We start from the raw sequence: 25,486 nt of genomic DNA, 5'->3' as shown, positions 1-25,486 counted from the left end.
TTGCCTTGATGATCCTCTGCCTCAATGGGAAATGGAAGGGCTACAGATTTTGGATTTCTGGAGATTCACCGAATATCTCCACCATTGGAGACAATGGTCAATGCCGGGTCAACCAGAACCTTATCGTAGAGACTTTCCAACCGAGCCACCCGCAGAGAGTCAAGACCCAGGCCTTCTGAGCCCCACTGGTAAGCGTCAGCTAAGGTGAAGGAGATCCCGCTCCAGCCCGTGAGTCCGCTCCAGAATCCACTTCCGTCCGTGAGTCCACTCCAGAGCCCGCTCCAGCCTGTGTGTCCGCTCCTGAGCCCGCTCCAGCCCGTGAGTCCGCTCCAGAGCCCGCTCCAGTCCGTGAGTCTGCTCCTGAGTCCACTCCACCCTGTGAGTCCGCAGGCACAGAGCCACCGTCTCATCCACGAAAGAGGAGGAAGAAGGCTTCATCCATCCCTCAAGGCCCGGAGGCCTTCCCAGAGCCAGCTGTTGGCCCGGAGGCCACCCCAGACCTGCCGGAGCCCGCCTGGTCAGTTCCTCCAGCGCCGCCCTGGCATTCAGCCAGGACCCCGACCTTCTTAGAGCCCCCGTGGTCTGTTCCTCCGGCTCCTCCCTGGCATTCAGTCAGGGGCTCTGGTCCTGGCCCACCATCCCTCCCCCTGGTCCTCCTCCAGTCCACCTCCCTCCTGAGAGTTTTGTTTTTGTTTTGTCTGGTGGAGTGTCGGGTAGCCGCTCCTTTGAGAGGGGGTACTGTCATGATCACTAGTGGGAGTGCCCTAATCAGCCACTAGAAGGCACTCCAACCTGGACTCTTGTTTTGTACACTTGGACTTCATTTCCCAGAACTCACTTCCCGGAATCATTATCCTCGTTTCATTGCACCCAGCTGTTTTGTGTTTGCTCATTAGTTTCTGTCAATTTATACTTGGTTTGTTTCTGCTTTTGTTATTGTGGTTTAATTTAATGTCACCGGCTTCGGTCCCACTTTATATAAAGTGGCCTTAACTACTATGTACTTACATCAAAAAATAAGTACAATGTACTTATTGGGTTCATACTGAATTGCAAAACACTTTTGCAGCTATTGAAGTGGGATACGGGTAAGGTTAGGGAAAGCTTTGGTGGTATGGGTAGGTTTAAGGGTAGGGGTAAGGGTTAAGGGATGGGTCAACAGTGTAATTATAAATGTAATTACAGAAATTAATTACAGATGTAATTACATGCAGGTGTTTTTAAAATATAAGTACAATCTAAAAACATGTATGTACACAATAAGTGCATTGTATCAAATGATTAATTTAAATGTAAGTACACAGTAGTTAAGGCCACTTAATATAAAGTGGGTCCCCGGCTTCCGTTTATTGTCACTGGATTCTCTGTTTGTTTTTCTTTGTTTTGTATGGACTGATCTGTGGATTTTGACCCTTGACTGTTTCCTGGATTATGTTTATCAGATTACCCCATTAAAGCTGCACTTGGATCTTACTGTTTGTCTCTGTGCCATTTTGCGACATATATAAATGCAAACACTTAAAAATAAACAAACAAATCCACTATCTATTATAAACTAAACTGTCTAGGGCAGTTCCCGTTCAGAGTTAATTCATGGCAACGCAGCAATTTTTCCATTTTGGTAAAGCATGGTCATATGGAAACATTCATATTTTCTGTACCATAATAAGAATTAATATGGTTTATATGTCAACCAGTGCTTGTGTGATGAATCAATTATTGGTTAATGTCACAGACACGCCAGGCTCTTCACTCACCCAATCACAACACGCTCCCTCCCCTGAATATTAACTAGCTCCACCTGACACGCATCACCTCACTCATCAGCGGCACTACAAAAGACACTCCAGATCACACAGTCATTATTGGTTATCATTTCAACTTTGGCTGGTTAATGCATACCTACCTGCTATGCTTACCTTAAGGACTCCTTCAACGCCTGTTAGCTGTCTCCAGTGTTCTACGTGATTCCTAGTGTTTCCGTGTCTCCAGTGAGTGTCATCGTGTCCAGTCTGTTCCATGCCTGCCTGCATCCACGTCCCTGGGAAAAGATAAGAACCACGATCAGATCCAGTCACTGCCATTTCCATGAACCAATCCTGCCGTTACTCACCTGCACTCAGTCATTCATCCTCTGGTTGTTAAATAAACTCATCTTAACTAATACCAGTGTCTCCGTCCCCTTCTGTGTGTAACAGTTAATCACAACTGATGAAATTAATGTTGTCTCTGTATGTGAAAATACATTGAGTGGATGGTGGTTCTGCCAGACTATGGGAGTGCAGTGTGTTGCGATAGGTCTGCTGTGCTGCTCGTCATAACCCAGCAAGACTGGAGCTGATCACATGCACCATTTTGTCCTGTCTTTATTCTACCATTCCACAGATTGCTGGGAACGCTTTGCTGGGAACTGTCATACAGAGATCAGCAAAATTGTGACCTAGTGGATAAAGATATAGGACTAAAGATATGCTGAACAAGAACAATTTATATGCACAAGCATTAAAGGGTTAGTTCACCCAAAAATGAAAATAATATCATTAATTACTCACCCTCATATCGTTCTACACCCGTAAGACCTTCGTTCATCTTCGGAACACAAATTAAGATATTCTGATTTAATCCGATGGCTCAGTGAGGCCTCCATAGACAGCAATGCCATTGTAACTCTTTTAACAGATGTGCATTCCAAGGCACTGCAGTAGGCCTTTAAAGGGGACCTATTACGCAAAATTCACTTTTTAAGGTGTTAGAACACAGATGTGTGTCCACAGTGTGTGTAAACAACCAGCCAATATGGTAAAAATTCACCCAATACTTTTTTATAATCCCCATTTATCATTTTCAATCTCTCAGAACACACTGTTTGATAAGCGTAGGGAAGAGTAGGGAAACCCCGCCCGTGACTGGTGACGATCTGCCCTGTTAGCATAGATACCTCCCTGAGTGAGAATCACAGAGTCTGACATTTCTGTTTACTTGCTGTATCAGCTTGAGATATACAATGTCTGTGGCAAAAAAAGATTACAAATGTTCTGTTGTTGGATGTACGAAGCTTCATAGACTCTCGCCATCTCACAGTCACTGAGGACACCTTGGATGAAGTTATTACTCAAGGATGGATCGGTACAAACTAGGGGTGTGACGAGACGGGTATCTCACGAGACGAGACGAGACAAGATTTTTACACACTATTTTTAAGAAATCCTCAATGGCGAAATACATGACTAGAAAAAATATTCTGCAGGTGTATTTGAAATGTTTTAACTAATCATCTCGTAATGAATGTCATTTCAGTTCTACTTTCTTAGTATGAATTATCATATGCAGTAAAAGACAACAATACTCAAGTACTGTAAAAGGTTTTGCCACAAACTCAACTGACTGACTTCTCTTCTGTATGATTTCAGTCTCTTCAGACCTTACTGTACATGATTTATGAGCTTCTACAACCTTTGACCTCCTAACTGAACTCCTTTCCACAAACTGATCATAGAAATGAAAACAGTATAAATAAAAATTTTAACACTTTACAATAAGGTCTCATTTATTAACATTAATGTATTAACCAACATCAACTAATAATGAGCAATATATTTGCTACAGTATTTATTAATCTTTGTTTATGTTAGTTAATAAAAATAGTCATTCATTTTTAGTTCATGATAGTTCACAGTGCATTAACTAATGTTAACAAATGAAACCTTATTGTTTGTGCTTAATAAGATTAAGAGAAACTGTTATTTGTTTTTATGGTAACACTTTACAATAAGTGCAACCATAATCGCACTCTCTCAATATTCAAAAGTGCAAATAAGACCAATTTTTTATTTGATACAGAGCTAAGAGATGGTTACAACTACACTGCCCAGCTTAAAATAGCTTTCATATTGAGAGATATTTGCATTCATCAGGGAGCCGCTTTCAAAATGCGGGTATTGAAATCGCGTTTGAATGCGCGTGCGCGTTTACTTTCACTTTTAGCGATCGCGCCTAACTCTGTAAATATGGAGCGGCGGCAACCGTTATCCAACTGAATTAAATGTTTTTTTATTTAAATACAAAGCAAAACGACAGTGGAGGCGTAATGTAAACGAAGCGTGGCATATTCTTTCCTAATCATCCTAACACTCTGTCATGGCAACAACATCACGAGACTACTTTTCGCCTCGACGAGAAATCTCGTCACATATTAGTCTCGTCACACCCCTAGTACAAACTGTACGCGATCCTCTCCGGAGCGACACTGGTCACGGCAGCGAGAAAGCGCGCACACTTTATTACAGTCCATCGGAGTTGTTTTACAAATATAAAGTTTACCAGTTTATTAAGCACCCCGAAAAGGCATAAGGTAGGGGTGTATATATTTATTTACTGTTAGTTGTAACGAGTGTTTTTGTGTTATTCACTGTGTATGTTAATGATAATGCAAGGGAGAGTTTATAGATAAAAGACTTTAATGCACACTTCTTGTACTTGTACTTCCTGTTTTATTCAGCTCTTATGAGGATTGTATGGAGTGATAACGTACGCATCATCTCATAGCTGCCAACTCTCACGCATTCAGCGTGAGACTCACGCAATTGACCCAATTCTCACGCTCTCACGCCACACCCCCATATTCTCACGCAGACTCGTGCAGAAGTGAAGAAAACAAATATCGCGCCGCATGATCTCGCAAAGCAACGGTTTTTGGTGCTCCGTCCCCGACTGGAGCTGTCCCCGGAAATGTCCCCGTTTTATATCTCGTTCAAAATAATCCGCAAATACATTTCAAAAAGTCTGGCCAGCATACAGCATAGAGGTTTCTTAATAGTGCTGTCAAAATATATTTTTTCTAAACATATCTCTCTATTGAAATATGTTAAACAGTTCAATACCGCTTTTCTACAGTATACATACACCGGCAGTGAGTTCACGCACACCTCAGTTGAACACAGACACGCCTCCTGTGACACTCACTCAGCGCAGCGGCAGGCCTCGAGACGCTCTTTCGGTCCGGTTGAAAGGTTTTTATGATATAACAATTGATATGACAACTTTAGCACATGTGTCAGCTAAACATTCATTCAGTGTTTCCCATTAATGACCCTGTGCGCCGCCATAGTTTCATAATGAACCGAAAATTTAAAACATACGTTGTATTTTGCCAACGAACTAAAATCGAAACCGTGATATGGCTTTGTACCTTTATAAAACAGCAAAATACAGTGATTAAGTATATATACAGTCTGTCTGTCCTGCGTGTTTTAAAGAGAAGTGCGCACATTGCTCACGATCAGCTGGTGATCAAAATTAAAGCTCAAGGATTTATCTTAGAAATTGGCTACAAACTAGTATTTTAATTTCCCCATAAATTGAGTAAAGTAGCCTAACTAAATAATAATTTATTTTAGAGTGCATTTGTTACAATAGCCTAAATGGATATTATATTATTATTTTATTGTAATAATTGTTTGGCATCCTAAAACACAATGTAGACTAAGACACTATGGGCCCTATTTTAACGATCTGAAACGCAAGTGTCAAAGCGCGAAGCGCAAGTAACTTTGTGGGCGGGTCTAGGCGCTGTTGCTATTTTCCCGGCGGGATAAATGGCTCTTGCGCCCGGCGCAAATCTAAAATGGGTTGGTCTGAAGTAGCTTCATTATTCATAGGTGTGGTTTGGGCGTAACGTGAAATAAACCAATCAGAGTGTCATCTCCCATTCCCTTTAAGAGCGAGATGCGCTCGCGCCATGGCGGATTGCTATTTACATCAGTTAATATATATGTGTGTGTGTGTATTGGCACGATTGTTCAATTAATTAGCCAATTTCGTTCATCATTATAAGTAGTAATAGGCTGAATTGAAAATAGGTAGCCTAATTCTAATACACGCAATGACTATTCATCATTACATTTTTATATTTATGTACACAATAATATTCTTTTACACTGCAATTCTTTTGTTTTTAATATTTGGCATGTTTGTGTGATGCGCATCCCTGTGTGTAATAAGCAAAGTCAACGCGCACTGTGGACGCGCCCAGAGGCGCACTTTCTACCAACGCGCTCTAACAAAAAAATATTGCGCCATTGACTTTAGACCAGGTTTGTGTTGGTCTATGGCGCAGTCTATTTTCAGCTCCTTAAAATAGCAATGCGCCTGAACACACCTCCTTTTTTGCGCTGAACCGCCCAGGGAGCGCAAGTTCATTCACTAGTTTAGCGACGTGCTTCTGTGGAGGGAAAAGCGCGCTTTGCGCGGGTGCAAAATAGGAATGACACATGCGTCGGTGTACAAAGTCAATTGCGCTGGGTGCAAGATAGGGCCCTATATATCACAACTAAAAATATGTTTAAACCCTCTTTAATGTCCAGATACAAGTCAATGTTGTTTCTTTGTTTAATTTGCACTCTGTACATGGGTTGAAGCTCTTAATTTTGAGCTTCCAAAGTGTACCAGATTGATGCATTTAACCTCAAAATGTACAAAATTTTGTTCCGGGGGAGCATGCCCCCAGACCCCCCTAGAGGAAAATGAAATGAAAATGAAAATATTAAATTCAATAATAAATGTTGCAAATGTTATTTGTGTTATTTAGCTCATATTTTGTAATGTGATTTTTCAAAATAGTGTAGTTTAATAGTTTTTTGTAGTCTAGGCCTACTGGCTAGTTATTTTGGTGAATTGTATTAAAACCAGACCAAAAATCCTAATAATAAGATTAAATCATTTATTAATGTAAAATGTAGAACCCCCAACAATTTAAAAAAAAAAAAGTAGGCTACTGTCCCCTTTTTTTAATTAATAGATAATAACAAATGAGATTTTGGTGGTATTTTGACCACTCAAATAGGAAATGTCCCCGGTTTCCATTTCAGAAATCTGGTCACCTTAGGTTACACTTATTGTAAAGTGTTACCATAGAAATGAATATCAGTTTTATCTTAATCTTATTAAGCACAAACAATAAAGTTTCATTTGTTAACATCAGTTAATGCACTGAGAAATTAATAAATACTGTAGCACATATATTGCTCATTGTTAGTTGATGTTGGTTAATACATTAATGTTAATAAATGAGACCTTATTGTAAAGTGTTACCATTTTTATTTATACTGTTTTTATTATATGATCAGTTTGTGGAAAGGAGTTCGGTTAGGAGGTCAAAAGTTGTAGAAGCTCATAAATCATGTACAGTAAGGTCTGAAGAGACTGAAATCATACAGAAGAGAAGTCAGTCACTTGAGTTTGTGGTAAAACCTTTTACAGTGCTTGAGTATTGTTGTCTTTTACTGCATAAGATAATTCAGTCTCAGAAAGTAGAACTGAAATGACATTCATTACAATATGATTAGTTAAAACATTTCAAATACACCTGCAGACTACTTTTTCTAGTCATGTATTTCGCCATCTTGTCTCTTCTCGTGAACTCAATCTCGAGTCTCGTCTCGTCTCGTGAGATACCCGTCTCGTCACACCCTTATAGTTTATATAGAATTAAGTTAGCATTAGCAGAGTTGTTTGTTTTGCAGCCCTGAGCAGTTATTTTACATAACTTTATCATAAAAAACCAGTACAAAAGTAAGCCACGCCCCTCCACAAGCCCCTCCCCATAACCAAAGCCCCGCCCCCCAAAATCTCACTCTAAGCTGAACTCAAAAGTTGGCAGCCCTGTCATCTTTTGTGTGATGTACAATAAACTTCATAAACTCATCAGTAAAGATTTGGCCATCATAAAAGCAAGATGACAACATAAGATATAAACGCAATTAAACTAAACTATACCTGTTCTGTCTCCATGCAGCATATATTCTCTGGCTCTGTAGGGATCATTTTCAGACTCCGATTCAAACTAAAGACATCTACAGAGAGTTTCTGATATTATCAGTGTGAGATTGTTATTTCACTGAAGCTCCAACATCAGCTCTTGAAGCTCTGCCCTCTTATGCCATGAGCAGCAGCTCATTTGCATTTAAAGGGCACACACTAAAATGGCGCGTTTTTGCTCTACCCCAAAAAGTGGCAAGTTTAACATGTTATAAAAAAATCTCTGTGGGGTATTTTGAGCTAAAACTTCACATACACACTCTGGGGACATCAGAGACTTATTTTACACCTCTTAAAAGTGGGCATAATTGGTTCCTTTTAATGCACAACAACAAACCTCATTGGTTCTTGCGAAGCTCAAACATGCTGCGTAACACGCGACAATGAACCTCATTGGTTCTTGCGAAGCTCAAACATGCTGCGTAACACGCGACAATGAACCTCATTGGTTCTCGCATGTCAAGCAATGAGCTTCAGTTTACCATAACTGATGTGGAGGGACAGAAAGCTCTCAGGTTTCATTAAAAATATCTGTTCCAAAGAAAAACCAAAGTCTTACAGGTTTTGTGTGACATGATGGTAAATGATGACAGAATTTAAATTTCTGGGTTAACTAACCCTTTAATTCACCTTCTGGCTGTTCTTAAGTAGCATTCCTGCTCCTCTGGAAAATCTCTCTGTTGCAATCCTGCTCCAAAGGCTTTACACCTCCTTACACAAATTCTAACAAATTGAGACATCTTGCCATTGCTCATCTACTCAGAAGAGCTGTACCAAATGTGGGCCTGATCCTGTGTAACAGGTTAGGGAAAGGGTGGTTTCACATAGTGAGATATCAAGTGAGTTAATCAAAAGACAACTATCTTCTAGCGGTGCCACAGGCTATACTACCTTGCGTTTCTACACTGAAACACAGCACAAAGCATTGCAAATAAGGTGAACGCCCATTCCCATTTTCAGTTGACAATACTTGTTTTTGGTGATCAATCCCTTAGAAACTGGACAGAAAAAATTACATTTTGTATATGGTATTTTATTATATGTATGCCCTTACTACAAACAAACAAACACTTTTCACATTTCCAGAGTTCTCAGATTTATTTATTTACTTATTTTTTTCAGTTGACAATACTTGTTTTTGGAGATCTGTCCCGTAGAAATTGGACAAAAAAATATTACATTTTATATATTGTATTATTATATGTATGCCCGCCCTTCCAAAAAAACAAAAACCCAAAACAAAACAAAACAAAAAAGGACACCACTTTTCAGTCATCATGGTTCGGTAAACTTTAATAGTGGCAAATGGAAACTACATTTCTTTTTTCTTTTTTTCTTTTTCTTTTTTTTTTTTTGCATTACCAGTTGTACCATTAGCAAAAAGAAAAACCAAGATAACATTTATAAGACTTGCCAGAAAATGAAAAAAAAAAAAAAAAAAAAAAAAAAAAAAAAAAATATATATATATATATATATATATATATATATATAATTATTTTTGGTAGTTTAGGGTTAGTGTATTCGTGCGCTTGCTCAAAAGAGGGCTTACAATGAGTAACAAAGATAGCCTATAACAGCTAGACTGTGTACACTAATTACTTTATGCAAGCACTATATAGGATAAATCACTATACAGGATTTACCCTATTACCCTATTATGTAATCGACATGAATTGATGGGTGAAACAATAGAGCATCAGGCTGTCTTTGAGTTCACATTAACTGAACAACGGTTAAAGTTACTCGTCAGGCTACAGAAGAATACCAAAATTCCTCTGTTAAATAAGGTCTAAATCATCGAGAGTCACACAGACCTATAACAACCCAGCCCTATAACAACCCAGCCACAACACATAATCGCGAATAACATGCCTCACCTTAACATAGGCCTAGGTCAGCTTCCTTTGCTGTTCGAGTTAACATGTACTAAACATCAGTGGATTTTGCACCGCAGCGCCCCCACTCTTTATTGAAGTGAATTAGGTTTAAATCGCCGTCATGCATGAATGAATGATATTTTCGCAATTTTACACATAATAATCCACGATGAAATTGCACGTCAGAATAACACATTGTCAATATTTTTGAGACCCCCCAAATCACGTTTTCAAGGGAGCCCATGTCTTATAAGGGGAGCCGAGCTCCCCCTAGCTCCCCCGTAGTTCGCACCCCGAGTAGGCCTACAAGTAGTAACATGTAACTACGGCGCTGTAAAATAAAGTGTTACCCATAATTGAGTTATCTTACCCTTTGTTTTATTAAAAAGTATGTTTTCTAGTCTGATTTAGTCACAGCACTATATAAAAAATTCTGAGATGGTCTTCTCTGCATGAATGTAAGAACTGGTTTTACTAGTGATAGCAGAAAGGTTTTTTTTTTTTTTTTTTTTAATGACCAGGTTTTGAAGTTTGCATGCTGAGGCCATCTGCTGATTAAAGCTGCATACATTCAATGGAAAGATTCAAGCAAATGAGTTAAGCCAATGTACAATATCCTTAATAAATACAGCTTTATACATTTTTACAAAACATGTTTAGAATAGAGTTTAGAATTTAGAATCCAAAAATGCTTGCTCAGTGCAATATAAAACTGTACAATAAGTAAATTCATACTTATACTTCGACATAAATATGTGTGCAAAACTCAATCACTAATTTTATTACTTATTTGATATCTTATTTTAAATACACTACAGGTCAAACATTTAGGAATTTAGTAAGATTTTAATGTTGTTGAAAGAATTTGATTTCTGCTCACAGAGGCTGCATTTAGGCTATTTGATCAAAAATTCTGTAAAAACAGCATTATTGTGAAATTTAAAATAACTGTCACATGATATGCGGATGTTGTAAAGTAGTGTAATCGGTAACACTTTAGAATACTGATCCTTCATTAATGAATAACTACACAGGAACAAATGAGTAATGCATTATTAACACTCTAGTAACTACTATTAACTAACAAGAAACTCTGATAAATGAATTAGTAAGTAATAGTGCTCAGTTGAATGTGGTAGTTCACTATTAGCTAATCAGTTTTTCATACCTCCCAGAGAACTACTAAAAACTACTATATACAGGTTCATAATTAACAATGCATAATGTATAATTAATTCTAAAGTGAAGATCATGGTAACCCTCTAGTAATGACTGTATTACCAAATCTACTAATTATTAATTATTTATTAATTATTTAATTTATTATTATTTATTAATTATTAATTATTATAACTACTAAATATTTGGATCAGTATTCTAAAGTGAAAAACATGATAACTCTTTAGTAACTACTGAAGTCATTGTAAACTTTTGAGGTTTTTGTAATTTTTTTTTGTAATTTTTTGTACAGTAATTCCTTCTAATGTTTTTGCTAACAATTAGTAATTATTACTAGTGGGATACCATATCTTCACTTTAGAATACTCCAAATAAGTAGTAGTTCCTTTATAATTATGTAGTAACTCTTGAGTTATTACTATCCAATACTTTACAAAAAGTTTACAATAACTTCAGTAGTTGCTATAGGTCGTTTTTCAAGCACCTTATTATGACCTATATTTATGTTTTAAAGTCATGCGCCCTCTAGTGGGCGTAAAAATAATGAAAGTGTCGTGTTACGTCTGTCCTACGTAAGGTTACACTTTATGAGCACATGCGTTCCCTGGGATCGAACCCATGATCGTATGATCACATGATTATATATTACAATGCTCTGCCAGTTTAATCAACGCCCCTATGGATCGTATTTCAGGGAAGTGACAAACTACCTATATAGGCATATTGGTTGGAGAACATGTTGGAGAGTTATCATGTTTTTCACTTTAGAATATTGATCCAAATAATTAGGATTTGGTAATGCTTCAGTCATTACTAGAGGGTTACCATGACCTTTACTTTAGAATTAATTATACATTAAATGCATTATTCACATTAATTATGAACCTGTATTAGTTCCTAGTAGTTCTCTGGGAGGTATGAAAAAATAGTAATTACTGATTAGCTAATAGTGAACTACTACCTTCACCTGAGCACTATTACTTATTAATTCATTAATCAGAGTTTCTTGTTAGTTAATAGGCTAGTAATTACTAGAGTGTTAATAATGCATTACTCATTTGTTCCTGTGTAGTTATTCATTAATGAAGGATCAGTATTCTAAAGTGTTACCGTGTAATCTATTAATTGATGTCGAAAATAATAAAGGCCTATTGTTGAAATGATAGGACATGATACAAACATGGTTGTTGAATTGTTATTGTGACCTTAACGAACTTTCATTTGAATTATTTTTCCGCCTTTACATTTACACATGTAAGCCTTGTTAGCTGCCTACCAGAGTCAACGAATTACACACTCTGCTTAAAACCCGCCATGCTGACGTAAAATAATTTATCTGTCAAGCAAAGCAATCTTGTATCTTGGATCTCTCTCTCCCTCCCTCCCTCTAGCTTTGTGTGTGTGTGTGTGTGTGTGTGTGTGTGTGTGTGTGTGTGTGTGTGTGTGTGTGTGTGTGTGTAAAGTTATGACCAAAAGGAAATGCAAGATTATCATTTTATCAAACACAGATTTTCCTCTCATTTGGTTCCTGTTTTGTTATTTTTTTAGGGAACCAAACAAGAACATTCTCTGTAGTTTTATTTATGATATAATGTTTTATAATGTTTTTAATATTAAATGATAATTACCATTACTAAATTCTGATAATACTGTTAATTTTTGTTAACAATTAAACATGGATCAACAAACACTCAAATTGTGTGTGCATTATATATTTATACAGGCTGACTGATTTACTTAAGACTGATTTACTATTAATGGTGAATGAATGTGTGAATAAATATGATGAAAATGAAGGTTAATGAAACATTACGGTAAGGTTAGGTGAATTTTAAACATTTCCTGTGAAACTCTGCATTGTATTCCCATTCTGTATACAGTAACATTGTTATACTGAACAATTGTTTTTTGTTATTTTAACTAGAAAGTTTAAAACATTCACAGTGGATTTGTGGAAACTTTTTTAGTAGGGAGCAATATTTTATATTATAGATGAAGATAAAGTACATGAATTGTAAATGAAAAAGTGATCAACACATTCTAAATCCATCCCTTCACATTAAATGTGTACTACCAAATTGTTTATTTTGGAAACAAGATCACCATCACTTTATATGACAGAATATACAAATAAATAAAATCATTTCTTAAATAACAGCTTTAAAATCACAGTTGCAAAGGTTCTGTATGCCCAGCAATACAGGGGGAAAAAATATATCTTTTAAACATCAATGTTTTGTTCTTGAATATCTCTAGAAGAGGCTGTTTCGAGTGGTGTACTGCATGTTGTACGACTGTCTTCTGTGCCAACGTCTTCTGATTGCTGCACAGCACCCACAGAGTAAACACTAAAGACACAAACAAACACATTGAGAGTTAAGGTCCTGGAAGGGAATTTTATACACTTTAAAAAACAACTTTTAATCATCAGTATAGAAATATAAACACCATTTAAAAGGCAAATCTAAGCCCATTTGTACTATAAGCATAACACATGACTGCTGTCATGAATCACTTTACTACCAAAGCACATATTTGACATTCAGTCATCGTAGAACTTACGCAAAGGAGAATCCAGCAAGGTATAAGCCCGAGGACAATAGCCACAGGGACAATGATAGCCACAACCCATGCAGCATTTGTACTGTTGTTTGGGACTGTAGTGTTCAGAACTGTAGGGTAAGCAGTGGTTGGAGCAGGTGTGGCGAGAAAAATGGAGACCAAGCCAAAATTGTTTATGTCACTGTCTGAGAAAACATACACAACATTGGCCTCAATCACGCTGGAATTGCCCCTGTGGAGAGATTAAAATGTACAATGAGAAATGAAACTGATCTTACAATATACATTCCCTCACCCATGTACCAAAAGCTACCCACTGATATTCCTGCTCGAAATAAAGTAAAAAAAAAACTGAGCCAGAACTTACTTGAAATTGACATCATTGAAATTGAACTGAGTCGTCGTTGTTTTATTTAGGATCTTGGACACCTGAAGAGTTCAGAAATAAACAGAGATTCATTTGTTTATTAATATGTTGTGGTTATTGTGATTGAAACAAACCAATTTTAATTTCAGGGCAAGTTTTTGTGGGCACTATATTGAAGCGTCACTAACTCACAAATGTGTTAATATAGTTCTCGATCACTGTGTAGGTTTCATTCCTGAGATCAAGTTTCTCAGCCATGGATACATTGCTGATTTCAAATCCAAAGTTCAGAGAGAAGGAGTTATCATCAATTTCTTAGAAAAAACAAAACAAAACAACAAAACATTAATCAGTTGTGTGATTGTACGTGGATGATATTATAAATTTCACCTATCCATTCATTATTAGAGGGGATTACTGGTTTAAACATTTTCTTTAAAAGAAAGACTTAAAAGCTTACTACGTTGCATTCAAATGTTATATTCACAACAACAAAAAAGGGACGTAAACTCACTTGTATAGGTGACATTCACAGAGCTCACAAGGTCATTCAGATTTTTTTCTGAGAGGGCTCGTTTAGTTCTCAGTTTCATTCCAATTAAAAGAGAGTTAGCCACTTGTAGAACGGTACTCTGACTTGGTAGAGTGCCCCGTGTTTTAAACACAAGGCTTATGTGTATAATAACCTTCCCAATCCTGCAAAAGATAGTACATTTATTTATTTGGATGATTTATTCAATGTCACCAATAGGTTCAATACAATATGTTTAGTGTTACAGGAGTGGTAAGATGGAAGTTTTCAAAACACGGTAATAAAGAGATATGTAAATAGAAAATTCAAATGACTGGCATTGCAAAATTAGACTGGAATTAGTGTTCTTACACAGTCGGTGGAGAGGTTGTGCTTGTGGTGAGAGGGCTGGCTGTTGTTAACACTGTAAAATAAAGTAATGGTTAGTGGAGGAGAATCCTGCTTTAAATTACAGTATTTGTTTTTTGTGGAGCAAGGCATTTGAAACATGACATAGCAGGTGTGAATGTGGTAATACCTCCATTAATTTGGAGAATTTCCTTTACAAAGGAGCTGTTAGTGTTTATGTTACTTTCAGAGAAAACATATGCAACATTGGCCTGAAGCACGGTGTTACTATCACTGTAGGAAGATTTAAACATGCAATGAGGAACAAAAGTAAACAATTTTCCCTCACAAGTCAACTACCCGCATACTAAATACTACTCACTGATAAATTCAGATTTGAGACATTTCTGCTCAAAATATAATAAAAAAAAGATTCAGAACTTACTTGAAATCAACTTGTTTGATATCAAACTGAGGAGCTGATGGGTCATTTAGGATCTCTGTGATCTGAAGAGTGGAGCAATAAATATAAAAATGTATGTGTTTATTAATATGTTAAGATTAGTGTGATTTGAATAAGGCATATTCATTTTCAGGGTCTTTTCATTTTCATTCATTTTCAAGTTTTTTATGGGAACACTGTATCGAAGTGTCTCCAACTCACCAATTTGTTTATAGTGGTTTGGATTAAAACATAGGTTTCATTCCTGAATTCAATTTTCTCTGACATGGATACATTGCTGATTTCAAATCCAAATTTGAGAGCATAGCTGGTATCATTAATTCCTTAAAATATAGAAAGAAAAAAAATTAGTTGTGTGGTTATATATGAGTGGTGAAACTGCATTACACATTCATTTTTAGAAGGGAATAATTGACTGAAATATTTATTATTTCCTTGAAAGAAAGATATCACACAGACCTACACTATATACATTATTTGCAATCAAATGTCATATTCAGAACAAGAGGAGCGAAAAACTCACTTATATAGGTGGCATTCACAAAGCTGGCATCTGAAATTTTTGTTGAGACACGTATAGTTCTGAAACGTGGGCCGATAAAAGAATTGACCAGTTGTAGAATGAAAGCCTCACTCGGTATTGGACCCACTGTTATGAACACGAGCTGAATATTTATATAAACCCTCCTTGTCCTACCAAAGATGATATAAAAAAACAAGAATGTGAAGACGTTTTCAGAAAACATCTAGCTTTGAGAAAATTAAACTGGAATCATTGCACTTACACTGTTGGTGGAATAGTTGTGCTTGTCAGAGGGCTGGCTGTTGTTGAGACTGTAAAATAAAGAAATGATTAGTGGAGGAGGCTTACAGTTACACTATTTGGAGTCTGTGGAGCAATTCATTGTCAGTTTGGACAAACCTGTCTGTTTACGAAGCTCCTTTAGGAAGCTGACTGGTTGTATGTCATCTCCATCCTGGAAGGTGTATCCCATACTGCCATTAATCTGGTTTGATGTGCTTCTGCAACAAAAATCGAAAAGATATTTGGAAAGAGTTTGTAATACAGATTTATTGAAACTTTCAAGCAAATGTATTTATTTTGTTTGCTTTTTTAATGTCCTGAAATCAGAAATTGAACATAATAGAAGTAAGATTGCATCTCACGTGAAGCTGGAGGTCTTGGGTACAAAAACTTGTTTCCCAGGTTCATTCAGAAGAGTGTTCAGCTGCAGGAGAAAATCAAACCATCAATCAAATTCTGGGGAAGACTTGCATTGGAACTAAACCATTTTAGAAGGTTAATTTTTTATATTTACCGCATTATTGATTGTATTCTGGACTTTCTGGTAGGTGTCGTTTCTGAGATCAGAATTCACTGGCATGCTGATGTTATTCAGGTTAAAGGTAAAGACGACAGCATAGGAGGTTTCTGAGATTTCTGTTTGGAGAGAAATGTTTTTTTTTTTATTATTGTTTATTTGTTTTGGCTAAATCTTGCCATTGATAACTTTTTTATTCATTCCCATTTCAATTCCAACCTTACAGGATAAAACTTACTCTGATATGTGACATTCACCACCTTCACTGAATCATTGAGCTGTGACTCTCTGTTTCGCTGGAGAGTGTTGATAGCACTGAGGACCAGAGCTTCACTGGGGACTGGAGATGAGGAGCTGAACAGCAGCTTGCTTGTGACCACTGCTGTACCAGATCTGTAAAGAGCACCACTTTTGATTAATACAGTTCACTTTTTTTGTGATAAATTTAGGACTCCATAAAAGGTTGTAATTTTTGTAAGTGGAAAATCAACACTTGCATTGGGCTTGGAGAAGTCGAGGGGAAACTGGTTATTGTGCTTGAAGACACTGTTGTAGTGGTCAGTTCTGCAATGAAAGGCAGAAACACACAATAAAACTCACATTTTGAGCAAAAAGATTGTTCTTCTTATTTGTCTAGATATATATCATCATTATTGACATACCCATCTGTTTACGAAGCTCATTTAAGAAGCTGACTGGTTGTATGGCATCTCCATCCTGGAAGGTGTATCCCATACTGCCATCAATCTGGTTTGATGTGCTTCTGCAACAAAAATCAAAGAGATATTTGGAAAGAGTTTGAAATACAGATTTATTGAAACTTTCAAGAAAATGTATTTATTTTGTTTGCTTTTTTAATGTCCTGAAATCAGAAATTGAACATAATAGAAATAAGATTGCATCTCACGTGAAGTTGGAGGTCTTGGGTACAAAAACTTGTTTCCCAGGTTCATTCAGAAGAGTGTTCAGCTGCAGGAGAAAATCAAACCATCAGTCAAATTCTGGGGAAGACTTGCATTGGAACTAAACCATTTTAGAAGGTTAATTTTTTATATTTACCGCATTATTGATTGTATTCTGGACTTTCTGGTAGGTGTCGTTTCTGAGATCAGAATTCACTGGCATGCTGATGTTATTCAGGTTAAAGGTAAAGACGACAGCATAGGAGGTTTCTGAGATTTCTGTTTGGAGAGAAATGTTTTTTTTTTATTATCGTTTATTTGTTTTGGCTAAATCTTGCCATTGATAACTTTTTTATTCATTCCCATTTCAATTTCAACCTTACAGGATAAAACTTACTCTGATAGGTGACATTCACCACCTTCACTGAATCATTGAGCTGTGACTCTCTGTTTCGCTGGAGAGTGTTGATAGCACTGAGGACCAGAGCTTCACTGGGGACTGGAGATGAGGAGCTGAACAGCAGCTTGCTTGTGACCACTGCTGAACCAGATCTGTAAAGAGCACCACTTTTGATTAATACAGTTCACTTTTTTGTGATAAATTTAGGACTCCATAAAAGGTTGTAATTTTTGTAAGTGGAAAATCAACACTTGCATTGGGCTTGGAGAAGTCAAGGGGAAACTGGTTATTGTGCTTGAAGACACTGTTGTAGTGGTCAGTTCTGCAATGAAAGACAGAAACACACAATAAAACTCACATTTTGAGCAAAAAGATTGTTCTTCTTATTTGTCTAGATATATATCATCATTATTGACATACCCATCTGTTTACGAAGCTCATTTAAGAAGCTGACTGGTTGTATGGCATCTCCATCCTGGAAGGTGTATCCCATACTGCCATCAATCTGGTTTGATGTGCTTCTGCAACAAAAATCAAAGAGATATTTGGAAAGAGTTTGTAATACAGATTTATTGAAACTTTCAAGAAAATGTATTCATTTTGTTTGCTTTTTTAATGTCCTGAAATCAGAAATTGAACATAATAGAAATAAGATTGCATCTCACGTGAAGTTGGAGGTCTTGGGTACAAAAACTTGTTTCCCAGGTTCATTCAGAAGAGTGTTCAGCTGCAGGAGAAAATCAAACCATCAATCAAACTCTGGGGAAGACTTGCATTGGAACTAAACCATTTTAGAAGGTTAATTTTTTATATTTACCGCATTATTGATTGTATTCTGCACTTTCTGGTAGGTGTCGTTTCTGAGATCAGAATTCACTGGCATGCTGATGTTATTCAGGTTAAATGTAAAGACGACAGCATAGGAGGTTTCTGAGATTTCTGTTTGGAGAGAAAATTTTTAATGTTTTGGTTAAAAGATTTCCATTCATGATTGTCTGAATAAATCCCATTGCAAACTTTTCAACCTTATATGTTGAAACTTACTCTGATATGTGACATTCACCACCTTCACTGAATCATTGAGCTGTGACTCTCTGTTTCGCCGGAGAGTGTTGATAGCACTGAGGACCAGAGCTTCACTGGGGACTGGAGATGAGGAGTTGAACAGCAGTGTGGTGTTGACAACTGCTGTTGTTTGAGTTGTTGCAGCTCCAGATTCAGTAAGTGGAGTCACAATAGTAGTTGGGGAGGCATCAGTTGTTGACATTGACAATGACATTGTCGTTTCTTGAGTAACAATTATGAGTGTCGGTGCACTGGTTGCAGTGGTTGCTAAAGAAATAGTGCTTTGATCTTCAAAAGCAGTTGGATCTGGATTGTGTGTCAATGAAATTTGAGTTGCATTTTGTAAAGACGTGGTTGTCAAAAATGTTGTAATTTCTGAGAACATTGGCATGGTTGTGGGAGTGACAAATGTTGTTTCTGTAGGAGGTCTGGTTGTTGAAGTTTGTGCTATTGTTGTTGGAACAGCATTTTCTGTTGCTGGAGGTGCATTTGTAGGTGCTGGGGATACATGCATGGTTGTGGGGTTTACAGCTGTGGTTGTTGAAGCTTCAGTTGTTGAAGATTGTGCTGTTGTTGTTGGAGCAGCATTTGTTGTCGTTGAAGGTGCAGTTGAACTTGGTGAGGATATGGGTGTGGTTGTGTGGGTCACATCTGTGGTTGTATAAGCTTCACTTGTTATTGCTGAAGATGGTTTCTCTGTTGAAGCAATATTTTCTGTTGCTGGAGGTGCAGTTGTAGGTGCTGGGGATACAGGCATGGTTGAAGGGTTTACAGCTGTGGTTGTTGAATCTTCAGTTGTTGAAGATTGTGCTGTTGTTGTTGGAGCAGCATTTGTTGCTGTTGTAGCTGACGAGGATGTGAGTGTGGTTGTAGGTGTCACAGCTGTGTTTTTAGTTTCTTCATTTGTTTTTGTTGAAGATGGTGGTGTTGTTGTTGTTGTTGTTGAAGCAGCATTTGTTGTAGAATCTGTGGTTATTGAAGATTCAGTTCCTGTTGTTATTGAAGATGACATTGTGTTTGAAACTGTAGCTGTTGTTGGATATTCTGTAGAAGCTTCATTTGTTCTAGAAGATGCCATTGATGTTGAATCAGTAGTTGTAGGAGGTGTAGTTGTGAAAGTCACAGCTGTGCATTTTTTATTTTGATTGGGGGTCATAGCTGTGGTAATAGATGCTTTAGTTTTTATAATACAAACTTCACTGGCTGTTTGTGAAACTGGTGTTGTTGGTGCAGTTGTAGTTGGGGAGGATACACCTCCACAAACGGTATACCATACACATACTGTTGAGAAAAAATAAACAAACATATTTCATCATTACCTTTTGATCTTTTAAAATTCAATTTAGACTATTTTTGATTTTAATAGTTTTTGATTAAAAAGTTGATTAGAAAGTCTGCCATTTTCTTTATTTATCAATTTCTCAGCACATAATGTACAGATTTAATGTAAAGTATATTTACATATGGTGAGAAAAACTGTCCATCTGACATCATTTTTTGTAATGAAACACCACCTAAAATAAAAGATAAATCATTTATTTTATGTCTTTATGAAATTTCAGAACATTTACATTCAAAGAGCTGGTCACCGTGATTTTGCCATGTAAAACATCTTTGTTGATCCTGGAACAACATTCCAATCAACCAATCAGATTTGAGGGACAAGTTTATCATTTATGTCAAGTTTAGGCTTGCAACCAGGTTTAGGTGCTTCTACATCAATGTTATTAATCTATTTTCCCCCTCTGATTTTAGGGATACGTTATGGGTAGGATTAGGTTTAGGAATAGGGTTGACACAAAATTTTCAGACTGGAATGTTGATCCAGGAACATGTCATACTTGGCAAAATCATGGTGACCTCAAAGAGCTTTATGAGTTATGTGCTATACAGTACTGATATTGTTTCTCTTGCAGAATTACCAATCTACAAATGATAAATCTTTGTAGAAATAAATCTATGTAACTTTCCTTTAGAGAAGATTTAAAGGACTAAAATTATGAACAATTGTCAGGCTTTTAGATAAATTAAAACATTTATTTATTAATTCTGTCACAAACATAGTAAAGGTTTAACAAACATGCTTTTCATATCATTCTCCATAGCCAGTTCCAACTGCATGGACTAGTTTTCAAAGCACTTTTTGATTGATTTAGTATGCTTTTGTCTCAAAATTTCCTTCGATGTACTCATTATCCGAAGCAGCTCAGTTTGCATACAAAATATATACCAGTTCTACTGGTTCTTGCATTCCCTGGGAATCTAACTCATGACCCTGGTGTCAAGTTCTACTGTTTTCAGTACAGGAATGCACATATAGCTTTCAAACAAACATTGAAACAGATTAAAGGTGCAATAGGTGATTCTCTACAGAAATAATTTTTGTTATACAGATTGAAAGTCTCCTCATGTCCCAATTGTAATCAATGTTAAATGGTCTTAATGTATTTTTATAAATATATATCGAAGGCGTAGGACCAAAAAATGTTCATCCAATCATTACATTCAATCCGAATGAAATAATACGATGTCCTACCTGCCTGTTAACATATGTTTTTACATACCCTCATGCACCATTCGCACACACATCATACGCCATCGGCTCGTTTCATGCTGTCAGTCACGGAGCACCACAAACAAACAATAGCCACCTTTTACTGTTCCCACTGAATCAAAATCTCCATGTCAATAGTATCAATGCTGAAATTAATCTGCAGTAGTCAGGTACAAGCTCTCTAAGTTGTTTACGTTCATTATTATTGTTATGTTATGTGCTTTGAGACATGAGGTAGACATGCTGTCTCTTGTGACGTTTTGCCGAGAGCAGCTGTGTGTGCGTTCATGTGTTTTGGAGGAGGCGTGGCTTTGAGACACTCTGAAGGGAGGGTGGGATGTTATAATTTGAAAGCTAGCTCGCTATTGCTAGCCTGTCCTAAAATGTCCTATTGCACCTTTAAGGATGGATTACAGACAATAAGTTACAAGGCACTGTGGTGCCATTCCAATCGTATCGCACTGATTGTCAATGTAATTGACAATGTAATTGTATGAGTTTCATATTCATGATATATTTTGCAGGAATTCTGTATAATAAAGTAAATAGTTATCATTTAGAAAAGCTAAACTTTGAATTAGTTAGACAACACTCACCATGTATGCCCTAAATTTAGATGAAAGCTGTTCCCAATTAACAGAAAAAATATATATATATTTGAAGTCCAAAGAAGTTATAAGTGATTTGTTTTATAACTCTCTTTTGGCATAAATTTGAGCAGTTTTGTTATCTCCTTTGCTCTACTCAATGCTAATGCTACAAACAAATCTCTTTGGCCATTAAATGCTTTAACATAATAATAATAATAATAATAATAATAATAACTTATTTTATTGACTAATCAAGCCCTGACCCAAATTATACATTTGATGTGTACAGATGGTCTTGATTGTCACATGCTGATGTCTGTGAAGTCCCCAAGACCATTGGATTTCTTATTTGTCATGTTAGGTTTGAAAAGGCTGCTCATGAGCACCCCCTTTTGGTAGCTAAATATGCAGCCTCAATGCATACTTTCACCATATGCAGTGGACTACTCAACAACATATATGCCAAATGTTACAAATGCCTTTAGTTTACTTGTTTGTTAACTTGTTTGTTAATTGGTTTGTTTACTGGTTTGCAGTTTGGATATCATTCAACATATTTGTTGAAAATATTTGGGAGGGGGTGGGGGAATAGAACAGTGAAGGAAATTCTAGGTCTAATTCTAGTTCGGAAATAATCAAATAAAATGTCAAAGTATAGTCAAGTTATGTTTACCACAGGTTTTATTTTACAAATAAATCAAAAAACCCCATTATAAAACCCCATAGGAAAATTTTGAAGGAACCAGAATGGCGAATTAGTCTTCCAGATTCTGACGTCAACCTGTACCACTGATGATCGCTGTTAACCGCTGAGGCAGACCAGACTAAAAATTTAACCTTTTTGTCATCCTAATAAAATAGAGAGCGCTGCATAGCCAGGAACCATTTTGTAATTATTGGGTGGGAATTGTCGCCCTCAGTGTCTATGGTGGTTACAGCCCTGCTTAACGTTACACATATGCTGCTGCTTGTTGATGTTTCCTTCAGTTAAATCTTGTATTTTATAAACTTTAATTATCAATGAAGAGTTATAGCTGTGCTTCAAGCTGTTAGCTTCAAGTGTTGAATGGTGATGTGATGTGTTTTCATGTTGTATGTTGGGTATTTTAGTAAAATAAATATTTAAATATTAATACTTAAAATATTAAATATTATTAAATATTTATTTATTTATCCGTCTCTGTGTGTGTGCATCTGTCTGTCTATCATTCTATCTTTCTCTCTGTTCATAAGGCCTGTAAATGTTCACTTTAAGACTATTTATATATAATTTTTTCAATAATTTTTTCAAAAGTTTCAAACAAGGATCAGTCAAGACAAAAATGTCAAAAATTGCTTTGCTTTTCTAATTGAAAATGTATTTGAATGTTTTCGAATTTTAATTTCTTCCTTTCTTTTCCCACCTTTCTTCCTTCAATTCAAATTCAAAATTTCAATTAAAAAATGCTGGGTTAAATATGGACAAAACCAGGGATTGGGTTGTTTTCACCCAGCCATTTTTTTAAACCAATTTTGGATTTATTTTTTTATCCAGCAATATATTAATATAGTAAAAGGCATGTTTTTACTCACCCTCAAATAGGGGCAAATTTGTAGGGTATTTTAAGCTGAAACTTGACCAGACCAGAGACTTATATTACATCTTGTGAAAGAGGGCATAATATGTGCCCTTTAATCCAACCTGCTGGGTTTGTCCATATTTTACCCAACTTGGGTCGTTTTAACCCAGCATTTTTTAGAGTGTGTAATTTAAAAGGCATTCCCAATTCAGTTTTGAAAGGTGTACAACCATGCTTTGATATAAAGTTAATACAAGTTGACAACAAATCATACAAACAGATACAGGGGCTAATGTAAACATATAACATATTTACATAGTATAAATTAAATAAAGTATTATACAGTATTATAAATTATATGATATCAATCATTTCATATGTAATCATTTGCCTACCTCCTTATGCTGTTCAAAGTCATAACCATGTACACCAAATGCTCTATGTGATTTGTCTTCTTAGTTCAAAAGTAACATACTGGAAAGTGCAATTTTGGGTGATACTATATCAAAGGCAGATTGACGTTTGTAGGGTGTGGTAAAAAGTGTAGTTTGGCAACCAAACCCTGTAGTACGTAATACAGAAGGACAGATGCTATTATTCCCTGCCTACAATGAAGGGTGTAAATGCAATGCAATTACTGCTAACATGAATGTCAAGAATTTATTTCTGTCAGAATGATGAAAGGTGTTTTGGCTATTTCTATTTCTGTTTCTGTTTTGATGTAAGATAAAATAAAAGGCATAAAGAAAGAAAAAGTAAAATAAAACCTAAGGCTTTATGAAATAGATGAACAATAAGCCAGAATAAATCAGAGTTTATTTGCTACACACATTATATAATCAATGGTCCTAATTGTTGTAGAATCCTATAAATGTTTCATTATAAAAAGTTAAAGTTTGTTTCAAAGTTATTAAATTCTATTTTAACATAGAGTCAATTTAAAAGGCTATACTTTCAGTAACACATTTAATAAATAAATACATTTATTTATTACTAATATTTTTATTTGAATAGTACATTCATGGTGATAGTATGAATGATTTAGCTAAACCACTTTACTCTTAAATTTGATAAAGGACCTGTCACAGGCCATTTCTAAAATTGTGGGTACCCTCTCCCCTCGTGGGCCCAAAGAGTAGACCCTACCCCCACCTCCCTGCCAAGGAACAGCCTTCTAACTTATGATTTTAAGATGTTGAGATTCGATAGTAGAGAAGAGGTGAAATGTGGTGCAATGACAATCATCAAATGTACAATGAAATCATTATATTGTTTCTGCCAAACTCAGTTTTAGGCTAAGGAGTGATATCATATTTAATATTTTAATTTAATAATCGTGTGCACAATATATACTGATACTGTAAAAATACTGCAAAGCCACAAACTAATCTAATCTAATCTAAAAAAAAAAAAAAAAACTTGAATTATTTCATATAATAATAAATTTAGGGTGTGAGTCTCAATGTTTCTTTCATGCATACGCACAAAAGGACGTCTATCAGATAAATTTCTTTCATGCATACGCACAAAAGGACGTCTTTCAGATAAAAATGGGATTGCGCTCATATTTTGGTGTTAAACTGGTATAAGGTGTGTCTTGGAATGTTCAACAAAGTGCGCACATACACACATAGACACACACACAGCAACTTGCGTAGACAAAACGTAAGAGGCTATTTGGAATGTAAAATCACTATTTAGGCTTAAACTTTATTTAGACTATAGAGGTACATCAATACAACAGCGTATCAACTGACTTGTTACCTAAAGCAAGCACTATTTACATTTATAGATTTAATTAGTAATAATTCCTTCTCTGTAATTTTAATCTCTGTAATGTTAATCTCTGTTCGTACCACTTGTTCATGTGTCAGTAAAGGTTACAGCATCTTGTAACCTACATTCTATTGTACAAAACGGCTAAAATAAAGCCAGCTGATAGACTTTTAACTGAGCATATATTATAAGCCA

The 25,486-nt window shown here is 36.2% G+C and overlaps 2 protein-coding genes across 3 annotated transcripts in view; both read right to left on the bottom strand.

Annotated features, from left to right (window-relative positions):
- LOC125272034 (mucin-2) overlaps positions 1–24,051 on the bottom strand; it is a 69,553-nt gene extending 45,502 nt beyond the window's left edge. Inside the window, exons 1-13 of one of the 2 annotated variants that reach the window (XM_048196586.1) lie at positions 23,911–24,051; positions 20,274–20,326; positions 18,792–20,093; positions 18,565–18,686; positions 18,413–18,474; positions 18,168–18,268; positions 18,003–18,069; positions 17,745–17,899; positions 17,505–17,626; positions 17,353–17,414; positions 17,108–17,208; positions 16,943–17,009; positions 16,684–16,838 (exon numbers count right to left, since the gene is read on the bottom strand). In XM_048196586.1, the coding sequence (XP_048052543.1) occupies positions 16,684–16,838; positions 16,943–17,009; positions 17,108–17,208; positions 17,353–17,414; positions 17,505–17,626; positions 17,745–17,899; positions 18,003–18,069; positions 18,168–18,268; positions 18,413–18,474; positions 18,565–18,686; positions 18,792–20,093; positions 20,274–20,326; positions 23,911–23,939 (2,398 nt within the window). In that variant the 5' untranslated portion in view covers positions 23,940–24,051. The remainder of the gene's footprint in view (positions 1–16,683; positions 16,839–16,942; positions 17,010–17,107; positions 17,209–17,352; positions 17,415–17,504; positions 17,627–17,744; positions 17,900–18,002; positions 18,070–18,167; positions 18,269–18,412; positions 18,475–18,564; positions 18,687–18,791; positions 20,094–20,273; positions 20,327–23,910) is intronic. The other variant, XM_048196587.1, reaches the window with a different exon arrangement.
- On the bottom strand, positions 12,937–15,446 carry LOC125272040. The gene is made up of 8 exons (XM_048196595.1): positions 15,325–15,446; positions 15,106–15,167; positions 14,685–14,736; positions 14,316–14,497; positions 13,994–14,115; positions 13,802–13,863; positions 13,435–13,666; positions 12,937–13,220 (listed from the first exon to the last, which is right to left on the bottom strand). Exons 2-8 carry the CDS (start codon positions 15,149–15,151, stop codon positions 13,125–13,127), a joined length of 792 nt encoding a protein of 263 aa, XP_048052552.1. The 5' UTR covers positions 15,152–15,167; positions 15,325–15,446; the 3' UTR covers positions 12,937–13,124.
- Positions 24,052–25,486: the final 1,435 nt, after the last annotated feature.

The sequence above is a fragment of the Megalobrama amblycephala genome, linkage group LG7 (assembly GCF_018812025.1).
Source record: "Megalobrama amblycephala isolate DHTTF-2021 linkage group LG7, ASM1881202v1, whole genome shotgun sequence".
In the NCBI taxonomy this organism is placed as follows: Eukaryota; Metazoa; Chordata; class Actinopteri; order Cypriniformes; family Xenocyprididae; genus Megalobrama; species Megalobrama amblycephala.
The sequence above is the reverse complement of the archived record's forward strand: the minus strand, read 5'-3'. Positions and strand labels throughout refer to the sequence as shown.